This window comes from Haliotis asinina, chromosome 12, assembly GCF_037392515.1.
Source record: "Haliotis asinina isolate JCU_RB_2024 chromosome 12, JCU_Hal_asi_v2, whole genome shotgun sequence".
NCBI lineage: Eukaryota > Metazoa > Mollusca > Gastropoda > Lepetellida > Haliotidae > Haliotis > Haliotis asinina.
In genome coordinates this window covers 15329263-15349792 of record NC_090291.1, presented here as the reverse complement: position 1 = coordinate 15349792, position 20530 = coordinate 15329263, and the positions used below count along the sequence as shown (strand labels likewise).

Sequence of the window (20530 nt, the reverse complement as noted above, 5' to 3'; positions counted from 1 at the left end):
TTGGTAGTTAAAGATATGATCTAATCTGTGTATTACCGCAAAGTGGTACGGGGCAGTATTCAATGCGAGTGGATGATGTGTAACAAAACGGGCCGTTGGCTGACTTTGAAGTTGCCCGGCATTTGTTGCCGATCTCCTCGAAGGAGTAATCTGGGAAGGCAGATATTGAGTAGCGACCTTCCGGCCAGTCGATACAGGGCTTGCCCGAGAAGGTGAAGTTCAGGTCGCCCTTGTAGTCGTATCCGTGGTATTGTTGTTTGCACTGAAGAGCTGGAAGTGGATAAATAGTTGTTAGTTTTAATTCCAGATAAAATATTTAAATCCTGACATCGAACATCAGTGCTTGCACAAAGTGAATGTAAAAAGGGGTGGGGGTGGGGGTTGTGGAAGAGGTATGTTTGAATGCAGGTATCCGGTGGGATATGCCACATGACCTAGCGCCTATATACCTTTTAGAAAAAGAGAAACTTGAAATGCGAACATTGAACTTGAAGTTTGGCACTGCCGGGTATGAAGGACTACTGCTGCCATTTTTCTAGCGTAAGATATTTTTTCAAAGACAATTCTCGTTACTTCAAATAATTACTCGTTGCTTCGAGTATTTTCTCGCTATTTCAAATGTTATTTCGTGCTTCGATTACTTTCTCGTTACTTCGAGAATTTTCTCGTTACTTCAAGTTTCTTTCAAAAACTTGAAATTTCGAGTATTTACTCGTTGCTTCAAGTTTCAGTCAAAAACTTGAAATTTCGAGTATTTACTCGTTGGCTCGAATCTTTTTTCTTAATTTGTAAGTTTGATGATATGTATGCCAAATCCGATGAAGTTAGTATGTACAGTAAAAAAATCTGATCCGAACATGACATCCTCATATCCACAGCCTAAGTCACATTTGGGTGAAAACCGCAAAAGATTCTAATCTATCATGCTTGATACGTGTTGCAAGTCTGATGAAGTTATCACGAATAGTTCAGGAAATATGCTTCGGACGGTATTAACCCCCCACCCCCACCCCCCATCCCCCCAACACACACACACACACACACACACACACACACACACACACACACACACACACACACACACACACACAAAGACTGAGCACTTAAAACAACACAATTTATGGTTGCATAAGGCTTAATTAAGCTTTACCGTTGAAAATTGTGGTATGTGTCCTGATAAAAAAAGACAGCATTAGGTTTAGAAATGGTTATACGACCTCTGACCATATGAAACTTATTTTATTATTGACTTATTATTGAAATTGTTCATTTCATATCTTCAAGAAAACTGCTTCGCTACATGTATGTGGAGACTGGATGCAAACCAATTCGTACTGATATTCATACCAAAATGGTATGCTTTTTGAGCAAACTGACTTCAGTCAAATCCTCAAAGTTATTGAATATATGGTGTCATTTCATAGTTAACTCTTAATTGCGGTTCACTCCCAAAAAACAGATCTCCTGTAAGATAAACTCAGTGAGTACACTAATTAGCTCAGCCATGCTCTCCACCCCTGTTCCATTAATGAGTTCACCCGGAGTCAGTACATAGTATAGTGAGAACAGTGAGTTAGACCAGTTTGTACAATCTTGGAATTCAAGTTATACTCAGTCATCAAAAGGATTTCATTTCACAATGTATGAAATTGCACTTATTCCAGAACCTTGTCTTAAATTAACCTTTCAAAGTAGAATTTCACTGACAAAATTTAGGACAACAAATCATAGGTTACCAATGGAAACAGGGCGCTGTCTGAATGGTTTGAAAGAAAGCCGACTTTGTAATCTTTGTAGTCAAGCCATATGTGACGAATTCCATGTTTTACTAATATGCCCACCACTTGTCGAAAAACAACTAATATCATTTTCAACAAAATATTTCTGTGTGAATCCCTCATACCTGTACATGTATTTTTCTCATGAAATGTGATTATCAAACACTCACTCTCAAATTATCCAAATATATGAAACACTGTGCCTTTTCAAATGATATGCAAATATATTTGTTTCACCTTTGCTGTTTTTGAGAAAAGAATGAAAATTCTGTTTTGTTCTTCTACCAGTCACTGCAGAGTACAGAAACAACACATTTCCATCTTTCTTAGTTTACTTGTAATTAGAGTGAAACGTAGTCGAGAAGTGAGTTGTTTGTGAAGCTGAGAATGTTCTCAAGCACTTTATTTTACATCTTTGATGCAATAGATCTTAATATAAAACTCATAATTCATTACATGAATTAAAAAAAACATAGTTTCCATATCTGGGCACATGTTATTATTACTTAATTAAGCCCTATGCAAACAACCCTTATGTGTGTTGTTTTAAGCGGTCTGTCTTTTGTGAGGTCTGCTTTATGGGAAGATATCGCGGTTGCAAGGGTGCGCATCCTCCCTATTGAACTGAAAGTTTGTTTTATGACCACTGAAACTCGGGTGGTGTAGGATGTAGGATGTAGCTTGTAGGGTGTGTGTTACTATGAGGATGTCATCTTGCTCGGGGCAGTCATGCTATGAAAATGTTACGCCAAGACAGGCTACGAGGCTCTTAAATGTCGCACTTTTCGATTTAGTCAGTAATACCTTCATAGATAACATCACCTTTACAAATCAGAGGTGTGCGGTTGCTGAGTGGTAAAAGCGTTCGCTCGTTACGTTAAAGGTCTGCGTTCGATTCCCCACATGGGTACAATGTGTGGAGCCCATTTCGGGTGTTCCCCGCCGTGATATGGCTGGAAAATTGCTAAACGCAATATAGGAAATTAGTAATTTAATAAATATAGTAAATAATACTAATTTTGTAAAGCTAAAGGCACTAACGCCTTAATAGATCAGATCACTTTCATTGGTGATTGGATATGCGGATATGGATGACAAAGATTTGGGGCATGTACGTTGACAATCTGTACATGTTCTCGTTGATATGTTGCAGAGTAGTGACAGACAGTTCATACGTGAATTAGTGCATGGGTGAGTCATTCAGTCAGTGTGTTAGTGTGTGTGTGAGTGGGACTGAGTGAGTGAGTGGCTGGTTGGCTAGGACTGGGTAAGTCATTGAGTCAGTCAGTGAGTGAGTTAGTGTGTGGGTGAGTGGGATTGAGTGAGTCTGTGCCTGGCTGGGACTGGGTAAGTGATTGAGTGAGTCCGTGAATGGTGGGTGGGTGGCTGTGAATGAGTGAGTGAGTGGATGAGTGAGTGAGCGATCACCGAACCTTTTAACCACTTGGCGACCCCATCGCCCCTTTATCAGAAGACTGCTCTCCTGTAATACGATTCTCTGACAAAATGAAATAGTTCAAATTGCTGATTACATTTCTGTAACTTCTGTAATTTCTGTAACACCTCCAGACAACCAAAATCATAAGAAAGGTGTGATACTTATATGTGTGATATGTATATATATCATCTTCTTTCTTATATTATGATGCGATGTTTTGGTATAGATTCTTATACCTCGACCTGACTAACTTTATTCGTCATCCTCCAAACACATAATCATGGTTAACTTTCTGCAAGCATAACTCTGATAGGTTTCAGTTCTTAGATCAAGGCAAAGGAAAAAACACAGGTTCTAAAACATCACGATATGCTTTGTAAATTGAAAAAAAATGATTTGGAGCGAGGAAACGTTCTTTAAGAACATCTATCGATTTTTTTCTGCGGCATATTGATATACAGGTTGAAAAAATCTATTTTGCGAATTATGATTTATAATATATAATTAAACTAAACTTATATATAGTTGTAACAACTGTCTATTCTACGGATACTCATGGAGACAAATAGGGGACAGTACAAATGTTTCTTCATTCCTTTCCAGGTTTCTTCACAAGTTAAGTATTGCACTGTGGGTGAAACTCTGAAAATAGATAGGGAAGCACGTGTATTTACAAGTTCCCTTATTTGTTTCCATGAGTATATATTTGACGTCAGAACTGTCAACTGTTCATGCAGACGAAGAACGTTTGTGACACGCATACCACCCTCTGAAGCACTTCGTCCGTACACCTCGATCTCACAAACTGGTTTCGATGATTCCAACTTGACGATCACCCTCACACTGTCTGCAAACGGGTATCCGTGACATGTGAACGCTGTCATGACGTAGCCCTCCATTGATGCCGATAGGCTGCTGCTTGAGCAGGTTTTCGTTTTTTCGCTGTTGATGATCGTCAGACTCACAGACACGCTTGAGATCTCGTCTGCAAAATAATCCAAAAAACTATTGCAAACTGGAATGGGTGACTTCACGTTCATAAAGCCCTAAATTCCATATTCTTGCTTTCAGGAGTTTTGACTTTCTAGCTTTTCAAGGTCTGGAGATTCGGCGTGTTTATCGTGTTCTGACTTTCTGATGCAATGACATTCAGGGTTCCCATTCTCGAAACGTTCATAGCGCTACGAACTTCTTACGCCCATTCTTAACACATGGGCTACGATCAAAGTTAGGAATTCTTAGGGCTACGAACGTTTCGAGAATAAGGACCCTGAAGTTCATATATTCTCGCGTTATCAAAAATTATGACACAACGTCTGTGCAGGAAGCGTGTGCATTTCAATCGTTGAGCTAGCCCCAAACATCGTGAGCACAAAGATGGCCTATTCCACTTACACAATACCACATGCGCTCAAAATTAGTGTCACGAACATCTAATTCAAATCTTTTCTACCAATTGTTTGACAAATATTATACTGATATATTTTGATAGAACGTCTATGGTGTGAAATATCAAGATGTGTTTGTGACAATGTGACACATCTATCTCAGTTGTTACAATCGGCACACTGTCAGTTTCCCAGCTAACGGCTATATGGGTCATGACAATGCGTATGTCACAATGCACTACGCAAGTACGTGAAAGGTATGGAGATATACTCTCCCCCACCAAAAACAAGAACTGTTCCAGTTACTAAGACCCTGTTTTAATCCTGCTCATCAGGATTACATCACGTCGCCTGGTCCAGTGATGCAGGAATTCTGGAATCTAGAAAACTGGGAAAGTGTGTAGTTCAGTGATAAATCACACTTTATGCTTCCTTAACGTGAGTAAGTGTCTATCGACGTCGAATTTAACGTTTTGCCCAGATGCGTGTCGCCCAGGTTGAACGGTAAAGTGTTTAGGTTGTGTAGTGATGTGGGGAGCCACATCCTACACGCAAATTGTAAATTGTGTCCCTTCAGGGCAATTTAACTGTCATTCGATACAGAGGTGATGTCATAAGTGCCACTTTGCTTCCAATCATTGATCCCCAATGAAAAAGTTATTCCAGATGCATCATGCAAGGCTTCACACACTGCATGTCATTATTCAGCGTCGTAAGAATGAGAACATTAAAGTGCCCGGCTTCAACCACCACCAAGCATTTGAGAGATGATCTCGTCTGACGCAAGCGTGAACGTGAACTGGTGTGCCGGACGTTAGATAAACTGCCAAAATGGGGCTGAATTCCACAAGGTCGGTTATTCAACCCATGTCGATACGGGGCAGGGCAGGGCAGGGCAGGGCAGGGCAGGGCAGGGCAGGGCAGGGCAGGGCAGGGCAGGGCAAGGCAGGGCAGGGCAGGGCAGGGCAGGGCAGGGCAGGGCAGGGCAGGGCAGGACTTTAGCAGGTTAACTTCGTGAAAATATGCATACATACATACATACATACATACATACATACATACATACATACATACATACATACATTCATACATACATACATACATACATACATACGCACACGCACACGCACACGCACACGCACACGCACACGCACACGCACACGCACACGCACACAGACATGGAACCAAACAGTAAAAATGAGTATTTACAGTGCACGTGTAATTACAGCAAACGTTTACTAAACCATTTACCGCTGTTCATATATACGACGATCCACTGGACTTCGCTTCGACTGGTCAGGGTCAGCGTGACATCATCAACGTCAAAACACGTGCTTCTGTCATGGTCGGTCAGATTGAACGGACCGACTAGGGACAGATTCTCCATTTCTGAAAGATATTGTTTTGTATTTCTTGATATTCTTGGGATATTACTGAGACGGATATCACACATGACCGGGTTGGTGTGTTACTGGGGACGCTATTATGATGTGTTACTGGAAACCGTATATGTTATGATGTGTTACTGAGCAATATAGGATGGTGTGTTAGTGGGCACTATGGTTTGGAGAGTTACTGGACACGATGGGTTGGTGAGAGTTACTGAGCACTATGGATTGGAGAGTTACCAGACACTATGGGTTGGAGAGTAACTGGACACTATGGGTTGGAGAGTTACTGGACACTATGGGTTGGTGAGTTACTGGACACTATGGGTTGGTGAGAGTTACTGAGCACTATGGATTTGAGTTTCTGGGCACTGTGGCAAGGTATTCGTTCAAATTCCATTAAATATACAGGTTAATTATCTTCAGTGAAATCATATTCAAGACAGAGCTTGTCCAAAACTGATATTCTGAAACACTTACCTTTCACTCTTCCTAATTTGGAAATACTATTCAAAGCCAAGAAAGGATGCAACATATTTTACAACAGGTTTCTCCACAAGGAAACTATCAACCGAAAACTGCTTTATCAAAGTAAATGGGAAAGAGAACTGCACATAGATATCACTTAATCTATGGAAAACATGTAATTATATACTATTTCGAGGAACATATAGCGCTATTCACAGATACCGTAGTCTCTGTAGGATCCTCACAATCAATAACGATTTATACAATTTAAAATATTATTATATGAAAGTGAACATGTCAAAAAGCTGTGGCAAGATCTTCAAGAATGGACTGAAAATGAAATAGACGCCCATTTGAAATTAAACGCAGAAACCATTATCCTGGGATTAAAAGAGACAAGAAATGATGTACTGAATTTCATTTTCATATTAACTAAAGAATACATATATTATAGAAAGGTAGCAAACATTGCACCTTCTCTCGCTGGCCTGAAATAATTACAATTATCAATTACATAAATTTAATGTATACTTCCATTGTAAATACGACACTTTTGTTACATTTTGGCTGTCCATCATGTCACAATTTATTTACATCGCGTGTGACAAGGACAATATATTATAATTATACTATACTAAGATACTCTACTCAGCAGCAAAACAAACGCAAGTTTCTAAAAAACCTTGAATTCTCCCAAAAGTAAGCATACATGTTTTTTTCTTCTGTTTCAAAACTTGATAAAAACAAGATTTGTGTTTATTATGCTTTCAGTATATGACAACTCTGGAACATCTTAAGAAGACTATAGTGAAATGGAATAAAAGTTTCTCACAGAACTAGAAATTCCCAAGGTGAGCAGATTGCTGAATACCGTTTCAACCATGACATGGGGGCTACAAACAGCCTACCTTTGCAGAGAATAGAAGGGGTAGTCCAGTCTCCTGCGAAGTCACACGTTATGACATTGTTCCCTCCAGCATAGTAGTAGGGAGGGACGCAACTGTACTCGGCACTAGAATTCCAGTGGGTGCTTGTGAAACTGACCCAAGCTCCAACCACGACTGGGGGTCTCTCACACTCGCCTGTGAGGGAATGTATATAATGACACTATGAGATATCCGAAGTGACAGATGATGTGTGAACAAGAGTATGAGTGTAACGATACTGGTGCAAACAAAATCAAAGGAATGTCGGAGTAATACATGTAATTGCAAATGAAGTAAACGCTTAAGAAAGGGAACGCATGGGCCCCACAAAAAGAAATTTAAAAAGCGGGAGGAGGTGAGTTCGGAGGATTTGGTCTTTGAAGCGGTTTGCTGTAAAACTGCAGTGAACCATCACTAACTGTGGTCTACTCGTGTAGGATATGGCTCCCCACACCATGACGCTTCATCATCAAATCTCTCCACCTGTCGAACACAGTTCGCAGCAAAACGTTCGTGTCGTCGATAAGCACGTTGTGTACAATTCCGTTGAGGCGGAAACGCGATTCATCGCTGAACCAGACACGTCGGCTCACCATTGGACACGTGTTTTTAGGTGTAGTCATGGGACAGGCCACCTCTGTCGTGGCCGTTGCTATAGCAAAGCGGTGACGTAGGCGAAAACGCCCGGATGAATCGACCCTAGACAGGAGGTGTCACTCTTCTGGGACGATCTTCCATCGAGCTGAAGCGAGTATATCGATGGCATAGTCGAGATATGGTGCTGTGGTGGACGATGACGTGTCCTCAAACGGCAGCCTCAGTAACCCCTGCTTTCCATACGTCCAGTGATTATATTTCAGTCAGTGGCGATAAATCCTGGGATTTTGTTATATTTGTGTGCGTCGTTAATTTCGTAATGCAATGATGAAATGGGTTTCGTCTTTCAAAGTCATGTTTCAGACAAATTACACGTGCATTACGTGGAACACCTTTCCTGCACGCACTTTCCATGTAGCATTTTAAATTTTTATGACAAACGTTTACAAATACATTCTGAGGTGAGTTCACCGCAGCCTATGCATAATTAACGGGATTCAAACCAGAATAGTCTTCATGACGACTGCTTTCAAAATACACTGAGTCAAAAAAGAAAAATTCACAAAATGTAATGTTTAGAAATATTGAATATTTTTTTCTCTGATGATACATCTGTGTATCCGAAATGGGATCCCTATTCTTCGACTCTAGAAAAACGTTAGGAAAATCCACTCAAACCCATCAATTCGTCGTGCAAATGACATTAGTTCCAAATCAGGTTTTGCATGTGCAGTCGATCACGTGATCTTCGCATCGACGTTTTCTTCATTTGCACGTGTTTGCATTGGCCTCAAGAATTGGAAAAAAAACACGCTTTCAAACCACAGTTCAAACGGTACTTTAAATGCCATGATTGTCAAATGTGCAACGTGAACGTGCCATTAGCATGTTGCAAGCGGGCAGAAGACCGTTACGAGCAGAAGACCGTCAAATCGTCCTACGCCACCTACGTGACAGATTTGCGCCGGCTACACTAACCAGGGCTGAGATGTTTAGAGGTCGACTGTCCTCACAGGCCATTCAAAATCGGTTGCGGGCTGCCAATCTCGACGTGCATATCGTGTGCCAATACTGACGCCGTTTTCATCAACGTCAGCGTCTGCTGTGGGCTTAACGTCACCTCCGATGGACCTAGAGAGACTGGAATCGAGTCGTCTTTAGCGATGAATCCAGGTTTACCCTCAGGTTCGCGGACGGCAGGCATAGAGTCTGGAGACGACGTCGTGAACGGTATGCCCAATGTTGTGTACAGGAAGTCGGGATCGGGATTCGGGATCGGAAGTTGCATGGTGTGGGGTGCTTTCTGTGGGAACAACCGTTCCCGACTTCTGGTCATCCGTGGAAACCTCACAGCTGCTGCTTACCGCGACCAGGTGCTCACCCCTGAACCCGTTCCTTTCATGGCGGATCATGGTCCAGGTCTACGGTTGACACGAAATTTCCTTCAAAACGCTGGAATCAACGTCATGGACTGGCCATGGAGGTCCCCTGACCTGATTAATCCAATGGAGCACGTTTGGGATGCACTTGGGAAAAGGCTTCGTGGTCTAAGGAACCAACCTCAGAAGTGGAACTTGGCGCCGCCTTGCGAGAGCAATGACGCAGTATCCCCAATCACGTGTTCACAAGCATCAGGCAGTCGATGAGGAGACGGTGTTTGGCAGTGGTGAATGCGCGGGGCGGCCATATACAATATTGACCTGAGAAATTTTTATTCTTTTTTTTTATTCTTGTGACTTGACTTTCTGTATACCCATGTTTTGGAACGGCGGTGTAGCCTAATGGAACCGACTGTGGCACTGTCAGTGTATCGAGCACATCACACAGATCTCAGCAATGATATAATAACAGTTTTACCACCTTACCATCTCTGTTTCTTTTATCTAACTCTGAAGAAAGAATGTGAAGTTTCTTGTTTGACTCAGTAAATATCGAAATGGACTGTTGAAAAGACGTGTGCGGTGTATTTTCTATAAGTGACGTCACAAATCACATTAGGCGAAGTCGTTAAAAAAACCAAGCTTTATTATGGCGGCGGTCTGTCTAATCTGTTTTTGAGTTCTGCTCCGGAAACGAAACACACCTCTCACTTTTGAGACTATGTCTGAAACGTTTCCATGGAAACCGATTTTTACAAGTGACGTCACAAATCATATTAAGCGAAGTCGTTAAAAATACAAATCGAGTCTGATCAGACAATCCAATGACAATCGGCATGAGCATCGATCCACGCAACTGGGATAAGACGACATTTGTCAGCGAGCCTGATCACCCGATTAGTTGGTTCTTTCGACAGGTATAGTTAAGGTATGGGTTCTACCGTCTGTCCATCTCTCTTCGTGGAACTGGGCACTTCAGGAAGCAAACCGAATCAAGAATTTCATGAACCAATTCAAACAATCACCTACTTTTAAGACGATCCATTGTGTGTGTGTGTGTGTGTGTGTGTGTGTGTGTGTGTGTGTGTGTGTGTGTGTGTGTGTGTGTGTGTGTGTGTGTGTGTGTGTGTGTGTGTGTGTGTGTGTGTGTGTGTGTGTGTGTGTGTGTGTGTGTGTGTGTGTGTGTGTGTGTGTGTGTGTGTGTGTGTGAGAAAGTGAAAGGAGACATAGAAACAGCTCTGGTTAAACGAATTTCCAATAACTTGTTTCAAAAGAAAATAGTATTTAAAAATGAATTATATTTTGAACTTTAAAAAATCGTCCTCATACATTTTATGGCGGGGTTTAGGCAACATGACCTTAAATAAGACGTCACAGACTGTCCCTGTTTGATGAGGTCATAAAATTATTCACAGTTCATCTGGCTCACTGGTTATACCTGTTATGTGTTCTTGGCGCATATTCAATATAATTGTGCAACACACAATGTGATTGATATAATATCCAGGACGTACAACACCGCCAAACATTCCTAATGACTGAGCTTCGTTTTGAGATTTCCACATTATCTCCTTATCTTGGCCGGACTGCTTGGTTGGTATTCGGTGGGGAGCAAGATGTGTGTGGTTTTACGAAACGTTTAGCAATATTCCAGCAATATCGCTTCAAGACATTATGTCTGAAGAAAGCTGCGTTCAACTGACACCATAACCTATCTGAATTTGTCAGATATTCCGGTAATCCTCTTAACTCAAATGCCTTTCCTGCGTGCAGAGGTCAGATCACAAATCGGTTGAAGTTAAGCGCCGTCCAGCTCGGGCAGTCCTTGGATGGATGACCGTGTTTGCTTGCTTCAGGTTGATTCCTGAGAGTTTCTAGGACTACAAAACTGCCCCACAACGAAGCACATATGGTACATGTGGTCTTACTTTAGGCAGGTGAGTTTGCTCACGATTGCTTCTGTTCACACAACAGAAAATGGGTATCCGGTGCGATAAAGGCATATGACGATAACCTTCTAGCGCCTAAGAGGCAGCTTCGGTTATCCGGGCTTAAAATAGTAGTCCGATTCCGATTACAGTGTCCAGTGAGCAACTGGTCAGATGGATACCACGCCCTATATATATGAATTATTATTATCATTATTATATCATTTATACATGAATAGGTACTACCATGCAACAGGGGCGTGCATGCATGCGTGGGTCCAAAACTGCTATCCTCACCTGTGTATCGACTCCCGTAAACTTGAATTTCACACACCTCAGTCCTGTATGTTCCAGTGCGAGGAGCTATATCTATCTTCATATTTGACCCGCCAACCCCCTCAGTAGCGCATGTGAACTTATAAACGCCAGAATCGTAGACACCCAAACGCCTGCACAATACATTTGAAGACGGCCCTTGCACATAGACCTTCAGCTCTACACCTGAAACCCAAATCGACACAGCAGCTCATCCTCCGCTTTTCACCTGTGTTGATGATCAATGAGTTCGACCCGCAATACGCTCTGTTACCATGTTAATGCTGGCAAACAAGGATAAGTTAAGCGACTACTTGACAACTGACGCGTATTAGCATGTATGAGTGCATGTACCGGTGCTTGCCATTGTGAACGAGGGGGTCCTAGGTTGTGCGCGATCACGTTTTATCCTATGGGTCAAGCGTGAGTCTTATGAGCAAGACATATGCATCTACGCAAGGAATCAATTTCATCGTCATATACTGCACATACCTACATCTGCTCTCCCTTTCACAAACCCAATGGGTTTGTTCATTGCCGTGTACCCCTTACTTCGCGTAAACACGTTTTCTACGCCGGTTACCCAACTTATCCTTGTTTGCCAGAAGAGTTAATTTGGTGTTCCCAGAGCCAGCAATCATTCTGGCCGTTACTTCCTTAAGCCAACATTCAGTGATGCAATGAATCGACTTGAAATCTTACTCAGTCACCTATCAAAGGAACGTCTTCATTTAACGTTGTTTACATTATTTGAATTTTTTCAAGAACACGTACCTTCATTTGAAACTAGAGTTGTGTAAATCTTCAAGTCAAGCTCCACTTCGTGCACGTTGTAATAGATGTTGCTGTCGCTAGAAAGGGTAACTGTTAGGGAACTGGTGGTGCTCCTGAAGATTGCACACGTCTGCCTATTACCGTCCGTCATGCCATCCACAGAAGCTGTCTTCCCCCGTGCGATGTCCTCTGTGCCTGCGGGTTAAGTTTTAACGAGTGAGTGATAAGCCTCATTTATTACAAGTACCACGAAATGGCTTTCACCCACTGCATCCATGGGGAATCGAACCCAGGTCTTCAGCGTGCTCATTAAAATGACCCTGAATCAGTCTACATCACAGATATAGACCGTCTTAGTGTAAGCGTCAGGTGTGGTCATACAAGGAGGTCGCAGGGGTACATCCCCAAACACTTCAGATAATTGAGTAAACTGTTTCACAGTCGCAAGACAGTAACCTATGACCTTGGGATAATGGACAAGGTGAGGAAGGTGCGGTCACCGTGTGCTTGCGGGATTATGCACATCCTCCAAAATCCTACATAGAGTTTTATCGAGGCTTTTGACACGACCCCCATCTACGAAGCCTGCAACAACGAAACAACCAATCATGATTAAGAAAATTTTCGCTAAGGTAATGACAGCTTAATCAAAACAACACACACGCGAAAAGAGGGAACATTGATTACCCATTTGCAATGAAAATATCAGCTTGCTGGAATCTACAGATGAAAACTGCAACATGGTGTCCTGTGAATATCTAGGTTTCTTTGAAAGCCGATTAATTAATGCCAACCCGTTGAATACAGAGAACAATGAAACTAGTAGGAGCTGCAACCACAGAATGGAAATGTCTGTCAGCTGGAAAGGTTATGTCCTTAGTGAAAGGCCTGTGGACACCGAGGGTCATCTTCCAAAAGGTCAAACGGAATTGAACAAATCAGTTCTTGCCAGGTCTGCAATCCACAACTCAGATTTAAATCCTTCAATACATTCTCTCCGGATCTGTCTCTGAGAGTCACCGCATCCCAGACATAGCTAGTGATGACATAGCTAGTGGTGACATAGCTGGTGGTGACATAGCTAGTGATGACATAGCTAGTGATGACACAGCTAGTGATGACATAGCTAGTCGACTTAACTGGCCAAATGGTACTTATTTTACAATTTAATTAGTGGGTGTACATCGTGGATTACATTGTGAGAGGACTGGTCGGGTTGTAGATTACCATCTTTAAAAGAATATCATATACATATTAGTGAATATCATATACAAATTAAAGTTTGCTCGGGTTCCCCAACCGATTTAACTACGTTCATGACGAAATACTTATATTTCGTATATACTTATAACGAGTTATTCGACTCTTGCGTAAGAGCACTGCCAAGTTCAAGGAGAGCGGCGACAATAGCATGTCGTACATAAAGGGCGATCTTTAGTTTGTGGTTGACGTGTAGTAACCAGATTGGTCACTATATACAGAAAGTGATCACATATCCTTCCGTTAAGCAGGCATGCAGGACCCTGAATCGGTGACATCATTTATCGTCATGGGGGATGATATCCGCAAACCTGTCAACGCGCCCTGCTGTGGGACGTGAATAGTGCTTACATACTTAGACAAACAATGACTGGTTCTTAGATGCTAAACAAACCATGACTAATCGTGCATACTTAAACATACAATGACTCGTGTCTACATACTGAGACAAAGCATGACTGGTGCTTACATACCCCTCCATGACAGACTAGAACACACTGGTTACCTACCTATACACTTCAGTGGGCTGCCGGACCAACGCCCGTCCCGGGAGCAGGTGCGAGCAGCATTTTCCGAGTCTCTGCTGGTAAAGTTGGTTTTGCAGGTGTAGCTTGCAACCGATCCTTTCAGGGTGTCGTTATACATCACAACGGCGCCGAGCCCTTCACTCGGAACTCCGCAGTCGACTGCGACACCAAGGAGTTAAAGAGACTGTTGTGTAGCAACATTCAGCAATATTGAGTGATGTAAAATATTACACGTCTACGTGTATCTTAAGCATAGTACAAGTATGTCGGGATTATGGCAGGTCATTTTCACATTTATTACAAAATATTGATACCGTAATTTTTCCAAAGATATTTTGAAATAAATGAAGATATCTCGATTAGAGAAAATTACGGATAACTGTAATGAAATTCATGATATCGCAAACTGAAATCAGGGATATGATGAAGACAAGATGCTGATGTCTTGAAATGGATATCTTGAAACAAATTAAAATATCTCAAATAGAGATAATGAGTTGAGAAATTGCTCACATCTTAAATAGTTTAAAAAATATCTGGAATTGAACAGAATATATCTTTCTTACTCTTTATCTTAGTTAATTTCTAATGCAATTATGTACACTAATAAAGTATGATCGTACTTGTTTTATTGAAATCATTAAGACATTTGGAGATATCACGAAATACGTTCATCTTCACACCTCCATAACATTAACTATATTTGGATATCAGAAATAATTAAAGATATCATAACATTAATCATATTTGGATATTTAAGTAATATTTCATTTAAATAATATTTTATTATTTTTGATTAAGATGAACTTCAAATAATCTTCAATTATTTACCGATATCTTTAAAACATGATTGATATCTTTGAATAAAATGCAGATGTTAACGCAATTGATGATCTCTTTATTTTCTAAATAAATAAGAAAACGGCTTGCCATATAGACGCTCTGAATTCAAATAATTACTAAGGAGACTCAAGTCCTCCTTATACAGTGAGATCTTAGCGCTCAAGTGATTTTTATGTCCCATAATGTAAAATAGGTGTACGGTTGTATAGCTCAGATCGCTTTATACAACGGTTCTCAGGGAATGTAGAAAGGTTTCCGACGTACCAAAAGTACAATGTGGTGTAAAATGTCATACTTATGCATTCAGTAGGGGCACCGACCCACTTGCCACTTTTGCATTCGTGAGTTGATTCTCCGAAATGCCGAAAGCCGTCCATACATTCATAGGTCACCCTGTCCTCCTGTAAGTCCCTGTAAGCGTCGGGGACTGGGTCGGGTTCTTGACATTCGGCTGTAGTGAAACGAAATCAGATTGGATTTTACTTCTTCAGAAATCTTGTTTTATTAATCTCTCATTGTGTCTGCTTTAGAACTGATCTTCAGTAACCCATGCTTGTTGAAAAAGGCAACTAAAGGGATCGGGTGGCAAAGCTCTTTATTTTCTTACCACCCGATCGCTGACTTGGTTCCCACATGTATCCCAGTTGCGTCGATGCTCATGCTGTTGAACACTGGATTGACTGGTCCAGATCCGATTATTTAAAGAACACCGCCGCATAACCGGAGTATTGCTGCGGGCGGCGTAAAACTAAACTCACTCACTCAATGCGACTTACAAGATCGGGTAGTAACCCATTGGAAACACACGGCGAACACCTGTTCACCTGTAACCTAGTGAATACGTGATTCAAACCACTAAACACGGGATGTTTTTATTTGGTCAGCTCTCCGTGGATCCCGACATCAATGATTTCAAATGATTTTATCCCGACAACAGCATGGACGGTGACACCAGAAATGGGTGTTACACATTGTGCCACTTTGGAATCAAACCCGGGCGTCATGAGGCAACCGTTTTAACCACGAGCCGTCTCCAACGTCCCTTTTTTCAATATAATGAGAACTGAGATCGTTGGTGTTGTGTGTGTTCTTTAACGCTGTACTCAAGAATGTTTAAACAAAATGACACCGATCTGGTATCTATGGTCGCTTGAAAACACAGAGTAGTGGGTAGAGTAGAAGTTTAAGCGTTCGCTCGTTACCCCTAAAATTCGAGTTCGATTCCCCATATGGGCACAATGCGCAAAGTTGGTGGTGAAATCTTGCTAAAAGTCTTGTAAATTTAAATTCACTCAGTGACTCATTTGATGACACAAAACAATAAGTGTTATCATGATCAACGTGCAAGGCAATCGAGGTGCGATGAAATGCATAAAGGAAGGTAGTTTAGAATCCTAAGCACTGTGGTCGTTTCTTATTGTCAGCACAAGTTGCTGGGGATCAAATTAAACCAGGAATCACGCCGTTGAAAGAAAGCATAACTACATAAGCGTTTGCATGTCATTTACATGAAAATGGTGTTATAATAAAACTTTGACTGGTTCATTATTTCATTTGAAATCGAAATGCATAAATACCTGTTGTCAACTGATTCATTTCACAAATGACAATGCGACAGTTTCTAACAAAGGCAACTTTCTATATAAGATTTTGTATCCATACTTTATAGTGTATTGAAGCCTGTGAGTAGTTCATTATTTCATTTGTGATAGAAATGCACACACACCTGTTGTAAGTTGACTCCTTTCAAGGAGGAAAATGCCACAGATAATAACACAGAGCACAAAGGCCTCCATGAATCTGAAACAACAATGATTTAATTTTAAATGTCATCTAAACAGCTGTACTATAGTTACTTCGTTGTCTGCATACAAAGAGCAGTCTAAGGTTCGGAACAATGCTCTTGATGTTGATCATTGGAATATTTGGTCTACATTTGATTATTTACAGATCGCCGCGTACAAAGCGCACAATCAAACTGATCATTATCACCCCGGATAACGCAAGCTGACCGTGCAGCGCTAGCCACATGAATTATCCCACGGGGCACCCATTTTCTGTTCGGTGAACAGAGGCAATTTTGAACAAACTCACTTGCCTGAGGTGAGATCGCACGTGTTTCGATGTGGGGCACCAGGACTGTTCATTGGTGTAGAAACTCTCAAGAGTGAAGCTGCCTAAAATGGCCACACATCCAAGGAACTATCCACGCTCAACGTCGCACACCTTCAACTAGCTTGTGCCCTGATCTCTATGTCCTGAATCTTGCTGTGTGTAGCGTTAAACATCAAACAATAAAACCGCCACGGTCATGTTCACCTATTATAGTAGAATCCTGCATTCGGGTGCGATGAACGGTGAGACCTGGACAGTGAGTGAGTGAGCTGAGTTTTACGCCATACCCAGCAGTATTCCAGCTATGTGGCGGCGGTCTGTAAATAATCTAGTCTGGACCAGACAATCCAGTGATCAACAACATGAGCATCGATCATTGGGAAACGATGACATCAGTCAACCAAGTCAGTGAGCACCCGACCCCGTTAGTCGCCTCTTACGACAAGCATAGTCGCCGTTTATGGCAAGCATAGGTTACGGACGACCTGTTCTACCCCGGCCTTCACGGGTAACCTGGACGGTGTCCCGCTCCATCGGTGAAAAATGCTGGATATCAAACCCGATGTGTTCACCTTTCATCCGAATTAAAACATGCCACATGTGATCGTATGGGTTGGTCGATGCTCATGCTGTTGGTCACTGGATTGTTTAATAATCTTGAATCGATTGATTATAGAACGCAGTTAGTTGAAAAATACGGCGTTAAGAATTTCGTAGGCCTTAGAACATGTCGAGAATAGCTAACCATTCATGCTGGGTTAGACGCCGATGTATGTACAAAATACGGCGGTATGGCAGATTCCATGCACTACCAAGCCAACTCATTCACATTTATCCAACGATTACGACATATGGTTCTGGCACTTACCTTCTCAGTAGCTGTCGAACAAAATTTTAAAGTGCAAGACCAAATAAAGTAAATCCGAAATCAGACCTACCGCTGAACATTGCCGGCGACATTTTGTAAGTATGCAAAGCTGTTGACAACACAATAGCTCTTTCAAAGTATTTATGCTTCAATTATTTCTCTAATTGTTGTGACATTTCTATTTCGTTTCACCATAATGGTTTTAAATGAAAACATAAATGCGTCTTTCACTACACTACGAGACTAACACTTTCATTCGTCTGTATACAAGTTTCGTCGACGTGACCGCCATCGCACAGGAGGAGTGTTTTGATTGTTTCAGAATTTTATCAATTAAGTTTTTGAAAATTAATGTGAATCTAATAATGATAATAATTTAGATTCACTGCACCGAAATAAATCCTGCACTGTTTGCTGTATATTTTGAGTTGTTGATTCGTTTTCATATTTCTTGTAAAAACGTCAATAATTATCTTACAGCTTTTGTTTTACGTCAAAATTCACATGGGAACGAAGGCAATTATCTACAGATTTTAGGTGTAAGATTGCATTCATGTATCAGGAACAGGTTATTTTTTCGTTCTTAAGCGTTTTCCGACAAGACATTCATTGGAATACATTGGAGTGTGACCAGTTTTCGCGAAAAATGGCGTCTCACAAACGTTAAAGAGTTTGTAATCGACGATTTCGCTGGCTTCATTTTCGCTACATATTTCATTTTCAACATGGTAGTTGTGAATCAAACTGGCTACCAAACTGACGCTTTCGTTTTGTTTATTACTGCAAATTTAAGATTTAACGAGACAGCAACTGACACGACGCGCCATGCACAAAGACTTTCCAGGCGTGAAGAAATCTCTAAAAATCACATTTTCTACATTCATGTTTCTTACGTTAAAAGAAACAAATAAATTATAGTATTTACATCGACAGAACGGGAAATGATTGAACTTAAACAGTGTGGATTTTGAACATAGTGGGTAGCACCGTTCCTATTTAACGTACCGTTTAGACTAATGTGTGCACTTTTCATAGCGCCTCGCTCAGATAAACTCGGCACAGCGAAAACGCGCGGGTTATTTCTATGTGACATCCGGGGGGTTAAACAACAAACAAACAAACCGGCGGTTCATTCGCCACTTGGTCCCTGAGTGTGCGTGTAGCCCATGGGTTGGTTAAGGCAATCGTATATTAATCGGGCTTCGTTGAGTCCATTACAAATGTAAAGAGAATGAATTCATTATATGAATCAGCATCAGCAATAAATGCGGAAACTGACCCATGATTTCTCTCATGTAATGGTGAATTCTTCCAGGGGTGTCAGGGGCGCTGGAGTAGCCTAATGGTTAAAGATTTCGCTCGTCATGCCGAGGACCCGGGCTCGATTCCCCACATTCCCCAGGTGTCCCCCCCCCCCCCCCCCACCCTGTCAAATTGATGGAATTTGCTTAAAACCTGCTTAAATCTCAGGTGGATCTTAGTTACACTTAATAACCAATTATCATACTGTAAAGTACTGTAGTTCACGAACCTAATTATTAATTGATAGTCTTCCATTCAGACACAAATCAATCATTCTACGAAACTGATATGACTACTACCCAGTAGTTCCAAGCCATTGAATGCAACAACATATACCGTATGCTATCTCTACGTATACATATTGACTTCCGAAGAAAAAGTCAGTAACTGAACTGATGCTCAAAAGAAAGTATACACGTAGAACATTGGGTGTACGTAAATAGAAACAAAAACAGAGCCAAAAGGTGTTATGGCTTGTAAGTCACTATTTAAAAATTGTCACTTTTTTCTTTCCCTTTCTTTCTTTCTTTAGATATATATATATATATGATGGTTGCATAGAGAAGACTGTTCCACTCTTCCAAAAGTGCATTGCCGGGTTTCTGTGGAAAGAAAGAACAGGGTGTCGTCAGAGACCGGCAGTTTCATCCACATAGCTGTCTTTCGATGGGGCTTCATACACTGTATCCATGTGAGGAATAGAAGCCTGATCTCCTGCTCTAAACATGCATAAACAACCCTGGTAAATCGAATTCATCTGTTATTGTCCAGGAAGAGTATACCATGTCCGTATGCGCCAACATCACGCCTCTCGAATACATCCAGTAGGGCATTCCTGTCGCTTTGTCCCGCACGCTGCAGGACAGAGGGGTCGGCATCCATCTTTAGTGGACATATTTGGCTACGTTTGAATCCTACGTATTCAGAATGATCGGTGAAAAAGGCAGTGGGTCACACCCCTGGTCTTCCCAATTGATGTTATCTTGAGTGTAATCCACATGAGTCTGGGATGTCGGTTAAGTGGGAGATGAAAGCATACCATCTGAGATCAGGGTGATGGACTTCCCTAGAAGTAAAGTTCTTATTTCTCAGGTAGTGGACGCAGTCAAGAAGTGAATGATTGTTGCTGTTGTTGTTGGTTTGTTGTTTCACGACGTTCTAGTCAATATTCTGTAAACAATCAAGTCTGGATCAGACAATCCAGTGATCACCTGATCCCATTAGTCGCCTTTCACG

At 41.5% G+C, this 20530-nt stretch overlaps 1 protein-coding gene across 1 annotated transcript in view; it reads right to left on the bottom strand.

The window, feature by feature from the left end:
* The window catches only part of LOC137258472 (uncharacterized), a 31852-nt gene that overhangs the window by 6475 nt on the left and 4847 nt on the right, over positions 1 to 20530 (bottom strand). The window contains exons 2-10 of the mRNA XM_067796158.1: positions 16736 to 16809; positions 15305 to 15460; positions 14149 to 14325; positions 12380 to 12574; positions 11588 to 11785; positions 7369 to 7542; positions 5856 to 5993; positions 3980 to 4201; positions 37 to 270 (exon numbers count right to left, since the gene is read on the bottom strand). Of these exons, the coding sequence (XP_067652259.1) occupies positions 37 to 270; positions 3980 to 4201; positions 5856 to 5993; positions 7369 to 7542; positions 11588 to 11785; positions 12380 to 12574; positions 14149 to 14325; positions 15305 to 15460; positions 16736 to 16809 (1568 nt within the window). The remainder of the gene's footprint in view (positions 1 to 36; positions 271 to 3979; positions 4202 to 5855; positions 5994 to 7368; positions 7543 to 11587; positions 11786 to 12379; positions 12575 to 14148; positions 14326 to 15304; positions 15461 to 16735; positions 16810 to 20530) is intronic.